We start from the raw sequence: 15,059 nt of genomic DNA, 5'->3' as shown, positions 1-15,059 counted from the left end.
CAACAGCAACTCAACACTGCCGTGAAATCTGCCACAGAGTTGAATGCGTTAAGATGAAAACCACTCTCTCACTCGATGCTTCATACACACACACACACACACAAAATCATTTTATGAGCTTTTATCCTAACAAAAAAAAAACCCTCTAATATATTTATCGTCTTGTCTAATAATAGAAGGCATAAGTATGTAGTACTTTCAATAAATACACTGTGCACGTGTTCATAAATATACATCTTGCGCATCGTCCAAGGGAGAGAGATACTTCAGTTGACGTGGCTACATTGTAACCAGTAACGAAATGATGCAAGAATTCCCCCGGTAAGAGGATAAAACAAGCACACAAGCAAGTAATAGAAAACATGAATAATAAAGTTCTTATTTATTGGATAATACATCAATAATCAACACGTTACATAACTTACAGACACGGTTTTTACTGAGATAACATAACACCTGCAGAAATTATTGTCCAAAACAATGAGGCCTTTTAGGTAACAAGGCTTCATTGCAATGCACAATTCACTCGCTGACTTAACAAGTGGGGCATACATTATTCGAGAACCGGTATAAATGTACACAAATAAAAATGAGATACCCGGGGCTTCACTAAGTCTCGCTTGTTGAACGAATTCAAACCAAGGAAAAACGAAAGGAACAAAAGTTTAGATTCCCAGTACAAGCCCAGCATATCTGTATACAAATTAAAAACTTCTCAAGGTTTATAATAAACAAATGAAGGCAGATTTCTTTTCAGTAATTTACACTCAAAACGACTGCAAAAACTTTCTGAATATTCCAGTATCTACAGTTTACACTTATAACCCATTATAGTTGCTAATTACTTTTTTCATTTTTTACTATGTTAATTTATGCAAAACTAACCTATTTAGTCACATGCTCTGACTGAAGCCCAGCTTTCCCTTCAGGACAAAAAATTAACACTTGGGATAATATCTAGCTGGTCTGACATTGCAAATGTTGCCGCTGGTCGTGCTCGTCGTCGTCGTCATCGTACATGGAATGATTGTGGCGTCTGTTTCTCTGCGACCTTTCAATTTCTACTAGGTTACACTCTTCACTGTCATCGGGGATGATTATTTCTGGCCTGTATTAAAGCAAAAATTATAATCAAAACTTTGTAAAACTACCTCACAGATGAGTTTAGTTACATACATTTAACATCCAGACTTTTGACCCAGAACCTAGGACTTCAAAGTACTTTTGAAACATTCATAATGTTGCAAATTACACAGACCAGTGGAGTACAAACCTGGATATTTTGATTAAAGTGAAAAAACATAGAATACAATGGGTCAATATTAAAATATATATCACAACTTAAGTAATTAAACACCGAACTAGATGGGAAGTAATGCATGACCAAGTGATACATGCACCTAATTGATATTATTCATCTTCTAAGTAGCAATTTATGACCCAGCAAAAACCAATCAACCTGAAATGTGCCTTGGATTACAGAGTTGAGGCCAATGGCCAAGCGCTGGGACCTATGAGGTCATTCAGCACTGAAAGGGTAATTGACAGTAAGGTTTGAAACGTGTAACAGGAGGAAAACGTGGCAGTTGCACTGTGAAACAATTGTTAGAGAGGGTGGTAAGTCAGGTGGAAGAAAGAGAATATGAATGGAGGTACAACAAAAGGAATGAAAGAGATTGCAGCTAGGGGCCAAAGGGACGCTGCAAAGAACATAAAGTAAGGCTACAGTGAACCAAGTGAGGTGCACTGACAATGCTAACCACCTACAGAGCGAAGTGTGCATTGCGATTTGTACATGACACAAAGAAGTCTTCTAGTTGACATAAATGAACAGTAGTTTGATAAAGTTGTTCATGCAAATTTCTAGAACCATATAGTTGGCCTGAAATATTTGGTCCTATTACACCTCATAAGACCAAATATTTCAGGCCAACTATATGTTTCTAGAAATTTGAATGAACAACTTTATTAAACTACTGTTCATTTACGTCAACTAGCAGACTTCGTGTCATGTACAAATCACAAGGGCATCAATGTTTTTCCAAAATTTAGTGTAATCAGTAACTGTTTTACTCAGTTATTTTACATACAACAAAATAAAGTTTTGTTGTTTATCACAGAATCGTTTAGATTCTTCAATCTCAGGTTAATTTGCACCTGCATATTCATCTGGCTCTTCCAAATTCATAGCCAATTACCAATAACTTCTAGAATACTATTTGTATGCAATACACTAATTCCATATTCCTTTACAAAAGATGGGCAGTAAAATGAACTAAGGAATTCTTTTGTTTTTATGATAGGTAAAGTGAAGTTATGTTTGTAGTGGTGGATAACTATATGAGAAGAGACAAAAATAAAGGATCTGAAAACAGAAATAGTATTTAGAAGCCTAAACTAGTCATGATTAGAACATTCTTATCCTTATATACTGTGAGAGCAAGAAAAAATCTGTCCCAGAGTAGCTGTATTAAGGTTAAACAACTTTGGAAGAAATTCCATAGCTGATACGTAAAATACAACAAAAAAATGACCGATCACATACACCTACCTTACAGGAAGGATCTTCTCCAACTTAGCTATACGTTCACTATTAATATGTGCAGGGAAGTCTACCATAAACTGAATTAAGAGACGTCCCTTCTCGAAAGGATTTTTGTAGGTTGGCATGCCTTCTCCCATTACACATTTCACATCAGAGTTCTTGATAACTTCGCCTGTTAACATGAAATTCAATTAAATATTTAAAAACAAATCACTAGAAATTTACACCTCAGCAAATGGAATGAAAGCCACAAGGTAAAATTTACATTACTGCAAACTATTTTCATAAAGACTTCATGAAAGTAAACGACCACAAAAGATTACTCTGTAGTCACACGAAAGCTGAAATTACAGACTGGAACATTCCAACTGTTCAAATACAGTATGTTTTACCTGGAATAGCACTGATCACAATAGTTCTGTCGTCTAAGGTCTTGATCGGTTTCTGGAATCCACATAATGCCTCTACTAGTGTAATGTGCATCTGCATGGTTAGATCACTATTTACTCGCCTGTTTAGGAAGGAAAAAAAATTTCATTGAATCAGGTGACACACTTGTTAATCAAGCACTAAAATCAATATTCAGAAAAAAATAGGAAAGCAAACAATCCCACAAAATTGTGTGTGAATTCTTGAATTTTCTGCAGTTCTAATTATAATCTGAACTCACTTTCACCTTCCCATAGTCCCATGCATTTTACCTGAGCTATGTCCTCAAGAGGTTCCTGTTTTTGGAGTTTCCTCTACCCTCAGTCATGTTCATAGTTGATGGTACAGTCTCACAGATCCTGTCTGATCACTCCTTTTTACAATTCACTTCCAAAACATGGATTTTCAAGTCCTTGTCTCTATCTTACAACTCATGCAACCTAGAGTTTTTATTCAAAGGCTGGTTTGTCATACCTTGAAATGATTTGGAGTGAAGAAACTTTTCAGAACCACAGTGAATCTAAAACTTTCTGTTTTAGATGTACATCAAACATTTCTTCTTTACATGTACATGAAACATTTTTTCTTTACATGTACATCAAACAATAAATCTAAGAATTCCCTCCTTGTTAGACCATTTTCAGTGCAACAATTCTAAACATTTACCACTGGAACCTTACCCATCAACTTAATTTTTTTTTAGTCAACAATTAATCCTTAATGGACAGGTTAAAATATACATCAAGAACACCCCTCTAGACAGAACAAACTTTGAGGTTGGCCACTTAAAAAAAAAAAAAAAAAATAATCAATGGAAAGAGGAAGATGGTATAAGAAAAAAAATATTTCCAATCGTATACAGGGCCTTTTTTCCCAAGACACTTGTAAAAATATGCTAACTTTACCAAGTTATACATGTTATTTCTGAAAAATTTTTATTTGATTATGTAAAATTACAATTACAGCCCGAGAAGAACCCTAAAAGAGTTCAGAGGTCTGGTTAAACAAATCATTTATAACTAACTAACAATTACAGCTCACATATAATATCATAATAGACAAAATCTAGCAGAGGTTCCTGAGCACAGCCAACCCACGCTTCTTTGCGTTTCAGCTTTCGCAGCTTCAATTATTTGCGGATTTTTCTGTGGAACATATATCCACATTATTCGCGGAAAATTCACCTATTTGCAGATTTTTTCATTTTTGTATTTTCCTACTTTCATGACTAAATGTTTTAGGAGGATAGTTTTAGGTATATTTGGTGTTTGAACTATTAAAATATTTGCCTAGAAGTGTTTTTAGAGGGGGTCTGGTATTCACAGATTTTCGATATTTGCGGGTGGGTGTGGTACTTACAAGATGTACTGGGATGGGGAGATACAGCAACTTTTAGTGATTTATACATGTTTCTTCTAATATTCCTTTGTACTTCAGTTTGGAAAATTCAAATTATAGCTGACATACTATTAAAAAAGATAAGAACTAAAACCAACAGCAATCCCTCAGTATATTTAAGGGCAAAAACATACAAGCTGTCCTGGGAGGGGAAGATGCAGTACATTCCCCCATGAAATCTCAAGTCACACTAATCTCACTCCTATCCTGGACTGAGGTGTTAGTGTTGCTCAAAGTTTCCATGAGCCAATTATGGCCCACATAAGTGATAGGAATGTTTTCGCACAATATTCATTCACATATTATGGCACAAAGTAACATTATTTGTACGATCCTAATCGGGACTTTTGATATGCAATTGGGGATCCAAAGATCCTATCCGTCCAGTAAAGTTAATAAAGCAAGACAAGACACTGAACACCTTACCTAAAGGTTTCATGTTCTTTTTCATCAAGAACAATAATGATGTCACCAGGGTCCAGTCCAGGCTCCTGGTCTCCCTCACCAGAGAAAACGATCTTCTGTCCATCTTCCATACCTTTATCGACGTGGACTTCTAAAATCTTACGGTCTTTAACAACCTGTAACAGATAGAATAGTTTTTGAAAATGGTAAGGAATCTGAAATGGGGAAGAGAACACACATATTTGGCTATAACCCAGGAATGTCTGCGTTGCTTCTTGACATAAAATTTGTTTTAAACAAGTCTCACGAAATTTAGGTTATAAGACGGCGATGGAAAGCTGGCGTGGTTAGACTCTAATGTTAAATAATCCATCAAAACAATAAGAAATAAAAGGATTTAAGGGTGCAACTGAGAGAATGCCCACAGATGGATTGTACATTAACAGTTGAGAGAGATTGGGCACCAGGTAGTAAGAAAGGAAACACACCCTTCAGTCAAAATGCCCTAATGAACTATAATAAATACTTGAGCACTTTATAGCAATTATGTAGTTTTCGTGTATATGTAATTTATGTGCTTCATCTTCTTGTGCACTTTTGGTATTAGCACCATTGCAGGATGATCAATTCATCAGAATAAAACAAATATCACCAAAATACACACTAGTGAGCTATCTATACAGTACTTGGCATCATTCTTGATACTTACTTTTCTACCTTCACAAGTCTTACATCTATCCTTTGGGTTAATGCGTTCTCCCTGACCACGACAATCTGAGCACATGCTCTGCATTTGCGAGACCATTCCTGGTCCCAACTGTTGTATGCGAACCTAGAAAGAAAGAGGTTGATCTCATATACGAACACAAGGAAAAATGATGATTGAAAGCAAGTGTTGCAACTCTACTGAAGAAATGGAAAATTTTACTTTAACAAAAACAGGAAAAATGGAAATTTTTATCACCAGACTATTACAAACAGGAAACATTAGTCTCAAAGAATACCAAATAAACAGCACCACACATACACGACCAAAATCAAACGAGTGCACTAACTGATACAGCTAAAAACACCACCAAAAATCTACAAAACCAAAACTAATTTTTCTTAAATTTTTCATAACCCTTTAAAAATAAAATGGCCTCCCCTACCTGCATACCGGTACCACGACACGTAGGGCATTTTTCTGGGGGCTTCTTTCCACCCTGCCCCTCACACTTGCTGCAAATGACGTGCTTCTGAAGAGCTAGCTTCCGTACGGCTCCGTTGTACAATTCTTCAAGGGTGACGGACATCTGGTGGATAACGTCCTTCACCCTGAAATTGAATGTTTGCATAATGAACTGAAATTTAACACTTGGGCAAAGGCCAAGCGATGGGACCTTTGTGGTCATTCAGCGCTGAAAATAATAATGCTGAAACAATCATTAGGAGAAAGTGGAAAGTAAGGTGGAGAAAGTGGAAAGTAAGGTGGAAGAAAATGTTGGGGACCCCCACCTATTCATGGATTTTTCTGTGGAACATACATACGCATCATTCGCAGAAAATTTGCCCATTCGTGGTATTTTTCATAAAGAATTATTCACTAATCATTGTATTTTCATATTTTTGTGACTCATTGCATTTTTGGTGATAAAACTATTAAAATACTCAGGTATAAGCATTCTTAGAGTTTTTTTTGGTATTTGAACTATCAAAATAGGCAGTTATAAACATTTTTAGAGGTGTCAACTGTCAAGTATTCGCAGATGTTAGCTATTCGTGGAGGGTTGGGGTATGCATTCCCTACGAATACCGGGGTCCACTTTATAGTAAAAGGAATGAAAGGGGTCGCAGTTAGGGGCCAAAGGGACACTGCAAAGAACCTTAAGTAATGCCTACAGTGCACAATGTGAGGTGCACTGACAACAATAAATCCCTAAAGGTGAGGCTCACATTATTGCCCTGAACCTTTTAATACTGCAATGATTTCAAAACGAAGAACTACAACCAAATTAGGCAGGATATACAAAATCCATGTCTTTATCCTCCCTGGGATTGGGGATGGGGAAAGAGTTGCCACCTATAGTTTGCTTGTGATGTGTATTGCAGACAATATTAAGCTGCTAAGCATTTTCATTTAAATAAAATCACTCTCAAAAGCAAGGAGTATCACAAATTATTTCTCTTCACATAGCAGATGGCATCCCTTTCCAAGAAAAATATGAATTTTCATAATAAAATTATTTGAATACTTACCTACTGTTAAAGATAGCTTGTATCTCTAGATAGGCGCAGAATTATAAGCTATCTTTAACAGTAGGTAGGATTCCTCCCAAAAAATAGAAACTTTTCATAAAATTTATCATTTGGATACTTACCTACTGTTAAGGACAGCTTATATCTCCGAACAGGCGCAGTTATAAGCTATCTTTAACAGTAAGAAAGATTCCTCCCAAAATAAAGAAAATAAGACACTTGCTTCTTCTCTCGTTCCCGCCGTCTGCCTCCGCCGAAGAACATGTCGAAGATGTCCATGGGCGATGTGAAACCTCCTCCGGTGCTTCCACCTTCCTTGATGGCCTGCTCACCACCCTGATCATATATTCGTCTCTTCTCTTCATTGCTGAGAACTTCGTATGCTTGCGATATCAGCTTAAACTGTAGAAAAACAAGAATTTCTATAGTGACAGGTAATGATTTGGTAGGAATTAATCTACTGTATTAAACTTGAGATATGATGGAAAAGTTTGACAGAAATACCATGGACAACCTTTCAGCTTGAGTTTCAGAATTTAAACACACACAAAAAACCACATGTGTAATGTTTTTGGATTAACACCATATGTAGCCTATATATCCTAATACAATTTTGATACAACAGATTAATTTTAGATTGGAACAGTCAGGAATGCTAAAAATGTCTTCAGGAATGTTTTCCATGGGTAACTAGAGTACTGTACCAGAGCCTCTACTTGAACCTGAGCCATCCTGTAACCTATAATTAATTCTCTCTCAAGAAGGTGGCCATATGTTCTTAAACACTGGGCTGAGCCAAAGGCACCGTACCATGGCATTCCACAGTTTTGGGTGTGAGTTTCTCTCTCTTTCTTGATGAGACACAGAGGTACTCCAAGTTGTTTTTTGGTTCATGTCCTTCCTTCCTTAGATGTGTTTGGGTAATTAATACACCACTGGTTAACCTACTTAATTCAGCTCTAAATGATGTTCTTCAAAAGACACAACCAACTTACCTTGTCTCCTTCATTGGGGTTCTTATCTGGGTGGTATTTTAACGCGAGTTTCCGGTATGCCTTTTTGAGTTCGTCATTGGTCGCCGTGGGTTTCACTCCTAGCACGTCATAATACCCCGTTTCTTTCACCATGATTTATCCTGCTGAGAGAAAAGTGGATGAAACTTCATTTCATAAGAGTAAATCTGACTTAATGTCTTATCAAATAATGTATCTGTCATAAAGTACTCGAAGTATTTTAAATGATGATGCAAGACACCAGCCTACTTACGAACACTCACCTTACAAACATTCCGATACAAAGAAACGGGATAGCAAATTAAAACTACGTTCAACGCACTCCCCTTTGACACCTGTAAATTCGAAACTTGCTTCGCATGCCTATTATGCATATACAGTACTGTATGTCCACTGTATTCTATTTGAGGATGAAAAAATGTACAGTACTGTACTGATTTCATAACATGGTGTACAAAAATAAGCATGATGAGTACAGTACCCAACTGACAAACAATTCAACATACAAACAAATGCTGTCCAGAATGTAACAGTTGTAAGTAGGGTGGTGTCCGAACTTTGTCTATATCAGAGTACAGTAACACATTTACCTGTATGACTACACTTCAAAAGTACAATTACTTTTCTCAACACCTCTAGTTTGCTTTCAGCATCATAACTCCACCTAAGGTATACATCAATGAAATGGCGTACAGATGCTAACCACTCTGCTTTATATGTTGATAAAACAATTACTCTAACACAATGCCTTAAAAACGTGTCTTTCAAACCAGCCTGTTAATCATGAACGACGTTATTCAATGCCAATAGCTCTCAGTAGCAAACACTTCATACATATTAACAGATAGAGATGACATTAAAAAACTTATATATTTTTACAAAAGTAAAACAAAGGATAAGTGTTTGAGATGATAATGTAAGACATTGAGACAGGCTTTTGAGTCATGAAAATCCCTTGAAAAAGTAACCTGACCAAGGCACATACACCCAGGTCAATAGCTGCTCATTTCCATCCCAACCTTCTCGAGCTTGCCGGAAGTTACAAACACGCATAGCCAACGCTGGATGGGTTTCTGTTCGAACACCTGGCTGGTATTAACTTTAAACCATTATTACATTTTGGACTTGAAAATATAATTTTCCTATGTTTTAACTTGTCCTTTAAATGTTTCTGACTTTTGTTTCATTAGCAAATACTATGCACTTTTAGGGATAGCGGACACCACTCTTATACTATAATTTGAGGAACCAGACTGAGACAGTGGGTTTATTTGGTAGGGAAACATGAAACAAGTGAAATAAAAGGACATTAATCCCACTGACAGTTTGCATTTAGACCAAGGTAGTTAGCAGAATGTTTTCTGACTAATATTATGCACTAAGGGTAAGGACCTGTTACCTTAGGTTAGGTGTGGTTGGTCAGGTCATTTGCTTATGAAATGACTGTCAGGATTGTTAAAGGACACGTGAAAACATACAAAAAATGACATTTTGAAGTCCAAAATACAATAATGATTTATAGTAAAATTTAACTACACCCTTGCCCAACCTTAAACTGGGACATCATGCCATGACTTGCAAAGTCAGCCTACAAACCCCAAAATTAACACGGCGAGACAACTGCAGTAGACCAACTGGTAGAAGTTTTCATTCTACCATGTGAACAGGCCTAGGGTACAAATAACAGCATTAGGCCAAAATCCTGATTTGTTGACAAGCTTACAAATCAAAACAAACGCAGTCCCTATCGTATTCAGAGTAACTGGTCAAAAATTGTGTGTCAAAACCCCTAACCTAACGATTGTTTCACCTACAGAGATTCCCTAATAAACCTGGCTGGTATGGGAATTTAGGGTTAATTTCATTGCAATCTAGTACTGACCTTGACAATATTTTCCAGTTGTAATGTGTACTGTGAATGTCTGACACTCATTCAGTTGGCAAATGAGTACTTTTAAGAGATCCTGGACCCAACCCTCATTTACTACAATTCAGGGGACCACTGCAGGAAAGTGGGGTTGTTTGGTGAGAGAAAACAAAATGAGCAAACTACAGGGCGTTAACCCCACTGATAGTTCTCATTCACATTACGGTATGTTTATAATGTTTTCAAACTAATATCATGCACAAGATTGAGGACCTGGTACCCTTGCTAGATTACGTTAGGCTACGGGTGGTTGGTTACGTCATTTGCCAAAGAAACAAACGTAAGAAAAGTTCTGAGTACACATTCAAGTACAAAGTGCATCCTTAGCTAACATTAAACATGGATGTCATGCCATGACCTAGAGTTGCTTGTCAACAGTTTTGGGTCAAAATCCCTAACCTAATGATTCATCCCTTACAGAAAAGCTTAGGTTAGCACTTTCCTTTGTTAGCACGCATTCCAGGCCCAAAACTTCCTGGTGCATGAATTTAGGGTTACTTCAACTTTAATATATTATTGCATTCTGAATTTGACAACACTATTTTCCTATGCTTTAGTAAGTGCTTTGAATGTTTCTACCATTCGTTTTGTTAGCAAATGAGAACTTTTCGTGATGGTGGACTAAACCCTTATATATTGTACTATAATTCAGGGGACCACGGTGGGCAAGCAAGCTTTTTTGGTGGGGAAAAACAAAAAATGAGTGGAATACAAGGACGACCAAACCCTTATATACTGTACTACAATTCAAGAGACCAAGGTGGGAAAGTTGGGTTTTTCTGTGGGGGGAAAACACAAAAGTGAAATACAAGGACGACCAAACCCTTATAAACTGTGCTACAATTCAAGGGACCAAGGTGGGAAAGCAGGCTTTTTTGGCGAGGGAAAACACAAAACGAGCGAAATACAAGAACCTTAACCCCACTGATATTTCTCAATCAGATTAAGGTAAGAATATGGAATGTTGTCAAACTACTACCAAGCAATCTGGTTAGAACCTGGCACCCTAGGTTAGCTTACCTAAAGCGGGGTTGATTAACTCATTTGCTCTTGCAACAAATGTCAGAAACATTCAGAGGACATATTAAAACTAAAAATGAAATTTTCAAGTCCACAATGCAATAATGGTTCAAAGTACAATTGGTAATTCTAAGGAAGAGCTCTGCACTGATATGAATTAAATTATTTGATGAAAATTACAGAAAATTGTGTTTATGATGTAGTATGGGTGAGAACAATTGAAAATGTAATGGAGTGTGAGAAAATTACCATCATTCATATTTTTACATTGAAAAGCTCCGCGGGACACATTTCATACCAGCCCACTCGAGGACCAACAAAAATATTCCTCAGATCCGACGTAAAATTCTACTGAAATCAGGGAGTTCCTCAAGACTGCCACTGCGGACATTCAAACGGAAGAAAGTTGGTTTCCCTACAATGCCAAATTATATCGCAATCACAAATATGGTGAAATACAAAGAGAGAGAGAAAGAACAAGTGCCTTTAAATCAAAGTTCGACCAAACCAATATCACTGTGACCGCTTCGATTCGAGAGTATCCCATATGCTTGAGCGGGACCTGATCTGACCTGGGCAAGCAATTGGCCAGGTTTAAAAATCCAACGAAAATTGGTAAAAGGCGGTCTGGTTGCGACTTGCGTCAGATCAGGACTGACGAAAACCTACTGACCACAGAAAATTAGAGCGATCCCTGAATTAGTAATATTTGGACGAGGTCATTCACATACTGTTCGGATGCGGGGGTGAGCTCGGAACGGCGGGAATTACTTCCCCAGGCGAAGAAGAACCCTAACCCTTCCTAACCACGTCCTGACCTAACCAGACCTAACCTTCATAACCTCAGTGTGGACACTGTGCCCTGACCTGGCCAGGGGTTTGCCCCCCGACCCCCAAAAAGTCACACTAACGTTGAAGACAATGGACTGAGCTTCCACTCCGAGGTCATCCCGTCGTTCCGCAAGCCACCCTGGACGCGACATCACTGAAACCCAAAAAAATTCTCCCTAATTCTGAGACCTCTGTAACTGGAAGGGAGTTACAGAGTTATAGGCCTAGTTAGGTGGCACAACTTAGCAGTCGGCGAAGGTCTCAAATGGTCGAATGAAGCGCACGACCTGCCTCAGGGCGGACTAGCCTATAGGGGCTAAATAAGGAGAACTCCAAACTGTCAAGTTCGACAGCATAGGCCTACCTAGCCTAGCCTGACCTCTAGCGAGGGAGGCGTCGCTTAACGGCGTTAAACGACACCTTTCTGCAGCTTCCGTTAATAAATGAAATTAAAGAGGGTAAAAAGAGTCTAACTCTGCATGGAAATAGGCCTAGGCCTACAGAATAGGCCTAACCTAATAAAATTAAATAGGCCTATGGGAAAATATTTATAAAGGCATATATATATATATATATAGCCGAGATAAACAGTTAAATTACCGATGTTAGAGAAATTAACCTCCTTTTTCATTATAACGTCGAATTCACCGCCGAAACCAGGTCGAGACAATGAAGCCTAGGCCTACGGCGACCGACCATAGGCCTACCTCGGTAATACTTGGAAAACGGTACATATTGGAAGATAATTTTAATAAATGGGATTAAATGTCGTTTTTGGCGATGATATTAATGAGTCATATGGCGGAAATATAAGAAATGGGAAATAATAAATGTCTTCGGCCGATGGTCGACCCGACACGAGACCCACGAAAATGTTCGCAGATATTCGCGTCATTTGGCGCCAATTTGACCCCCAGGGGTGAAACGCCGCCATGAAAGACACCAGAGATGACAGGGGGGATAAGCAGAAACGATTAAAGGTGGAAATAAAAGAGAGAAATAGGAATAAAGAAGGAAAACCAACCACGAAGCAGAAGCAGCAGCAGCAACGTTGCGGAGACCCGATCGACCAACCTCCTGACGGGGAGGGGGGGAAAAAAAGATGGCTATTTCGACCCATTTCACCCGTTAAATCGACCTCCACCTCACCCACCAGGTGCCATAAACCTCCCTCGATACTCACCCTAAGCTGTCGTGGTCCTCGGCGATGCGAATGTGCAGGAGGGTCTTTGTTCTCGGCCCCTGTGATTTCGGGGGGGAACCTTCCAGACGATGCTAGCAAAAGTTGGGCCCAGTGTTGCCAGAACCCGGATGGTGTCTTCGGGCCCTTAAATTAGCCCTGGGTTCTCCTATCCCCTGGGTTGGTCAGGGTACCTCAGGGTTCTAGAATTATGGAGATTTATGGATGCTATTTTAGTTCTTCGATTGTTTATAAGGCTAATATAAGGCTTGATACATCGCCTCAATATGGCGGTCATAAGCGATGACAAAGCGTATTCTAGCTCCTTTTTTTTAGGTTTCCCCTGGGGTTCCCCCTGTGTTCCTCGTGGTTTATAGAATTATGGAGAATATAGCTCATATTTCTATGCTTTATATTCGTCTTTAAGACTTTGACAAGACTTATATAGACATCTCAGACGTCGTGACTTATTGTTAGCCGTGTCCCCCAAAACATGGCGTTTATCCGCGATGACATAGCGTATTATAGCTGATTTTTTTCCCTGTACGCCTTATTTACGACTGAGAAAAAGACCTAAAAGTCTTATTATAGACATCGCAGACATTATGGCTTATCGTAAGACATGTCCTCAGAACAAAAGAATTATCGAAATTAGCAATTAATTGTAGTATATATCTAAACTCATTTACGAGGAAAACTAGATTCATAAACAGACATATTCTGGCTATGGCTTATCGTAGAATTAAGCCATAAATCAATTACCCTTAATGACAAGCAAAAATACTAATTAATTATTCATGATTTATATTACACAGTGTGATTTCACATAACTTATTGATCGAGTTTGCTACGCTTCCATCTAGTGACTAATTATGACGTCACCACGTTTCTGGTATTGGCCGTGCAGATACCAAGGCTGGAAATTTAATTTTTATTATTTTAATTTGTTTTAATTTGTTTTTATTTTGTTTTCTTGGCCTAAATTTGATTTAATAGCTGTGTACCCTTGAGATAGGCTACTGTTCTAATATACAAATTGCTTTGTGATCCATATTTTTGTGTAATTGCAATAGTCTATGGGTAATGAACGCAAGAGTTTAATACCTACAGTATAAGCTAATGTGTCTAACCCTCTAAATACAATGTCATTCAACTCTTTCCAGATCATAGTTTTTTTAGCAACCTAACATCCCATTCTCTTCACTTGACCAAACCTTCTGAGCTATTTCTTCCCTATTTAAACCTGTCGATAGGTTAAGGTATTGAAATGAATTGTGTAGTGATTTAAATGGGGTTTGACACACTGCTAATGAACCTACTGTGTATGTGCTCGGAAAAGCTGATTTTGTTGAATTTTACTGCAAATGGGGTTCTTCTACAATATAATATATATATATTTGGGTCCTTTTATCTTCAGAGTATTCTGTTGATTACAATATATATATATATATATATATATATATATATATATATATATATATATATATATATATATATACCTTGTTTCATCTACCTATATATTAGACTTATCAACACTGGTTCCAGTAAGATCTTGGACAGCTGACCACAATACAAGATAAACACAGAGCTTAAATCACTGGAATACCCACATTGCAGGGTGTAGGCCTGGTAACCTCATCCCAAAAGGACTTGTTGTAAACCAGATAGATAATGCATTCTGATACTTCCTCTCAGATGGAAATAAGCCACAAAGGAATATAATAAAAGCATAAGTAATGAAGATGGAGTATCCTCATGCAATAACATCAGATGGAGAAAGGATCAGTCAGGTTGAATCTTTCTAATATTTTAGGAACTAAATTCTTCAGTTGGAATTTAGTGACAGACTGAAAAATGATTGATTGATTTATGGTTAATAAAACCGGCGTTACAGCATCTGCAGGCTGGATGAGATTTGGAAATCCAATAGACTGAAATTGCCCAAGAAAGTAAGATTATAAGTCCAGTAAAATCAGTGTTCCCTATTTGGACGTGAATCTTTTTATGACAATGAAACTATATCTTAAAGACTTTGTCGATTTGTGAATAAAACTTTAAGAAGGAAATTATATA

At 37.7% G+C, this 15,059-nt stretch overlaps 1 protein-coding gene across 4 annotated transcripts; it reads right to left on the bottom strand.

Annotated features, from left to right (window-relative positions):
- Positions 1-367: 367 nt before the first annotated feature.
- Positions 368-13,481, bottom strand: Droj2 (DnaJ heat shock protein family (Hsp40) member A4-like). Of its 4 annotated transcripts, none has more exons than XM_067133751.1 (9): positions 12,990-13,481; positions 8,011-8,150; positions 7,239-7,417; positions 5,929-6,094; positions 5,487-5,609; positions 4,799-4,953; positions 2,938-3,056; positions 2,552-2,717; positions 368-1,108 (listed from the first exon to the last, which is right to left on the bottom strand). In XM_067133751.1, the coding sequence occupies exons 2-9, from the start codon at positions 8,140-8,142 to the stop codon at positions 958-960; spliced, it is 1,191 nt and encodes a 396-aa protein (XP_066989852.1). In that variant the 5' UTR covers positions 8,143-8,150; positions 12,990-13,481; the 3' UTR covers positions 368-957. The 4 variants fall into 4 exon arrangements, with proteins under 4 accessions (XP_066989852.1, XP_066989853.1, XP_066989855.1 ...); XM_067133752.1 differs by having other exon boundaries at positions 8,011-8,153; positions 12,990-13,119; XM_067133754.1 differs by having other exon boundaries at positions 8,011-8,153; positions 12,831-13,000.
- Positions 13,482-15,059: the final 1,578 nt, after the last annotated feature.

The sequence above is a fragment of the Macrobrachium rosenbergii genome, chromosome 34 (assembly GCF_040412425.1).
Source record: "Macrobrachium rosenbergii isolate ZJJX-2024 chromosome 34, ASM4041242v1, whole genome shotgun sequence".
NCBI lineage: Eukaryota > Metazoa > Arthropoda > Malacostraca > Decapoda > Palaemonidae > Macrobrachium > Macrobrachium rosenbergii.
Note: the sequence above shows the minus strand (reverse complement) of the source record. Positions and strands in the feature narration are given on the sequence as shown.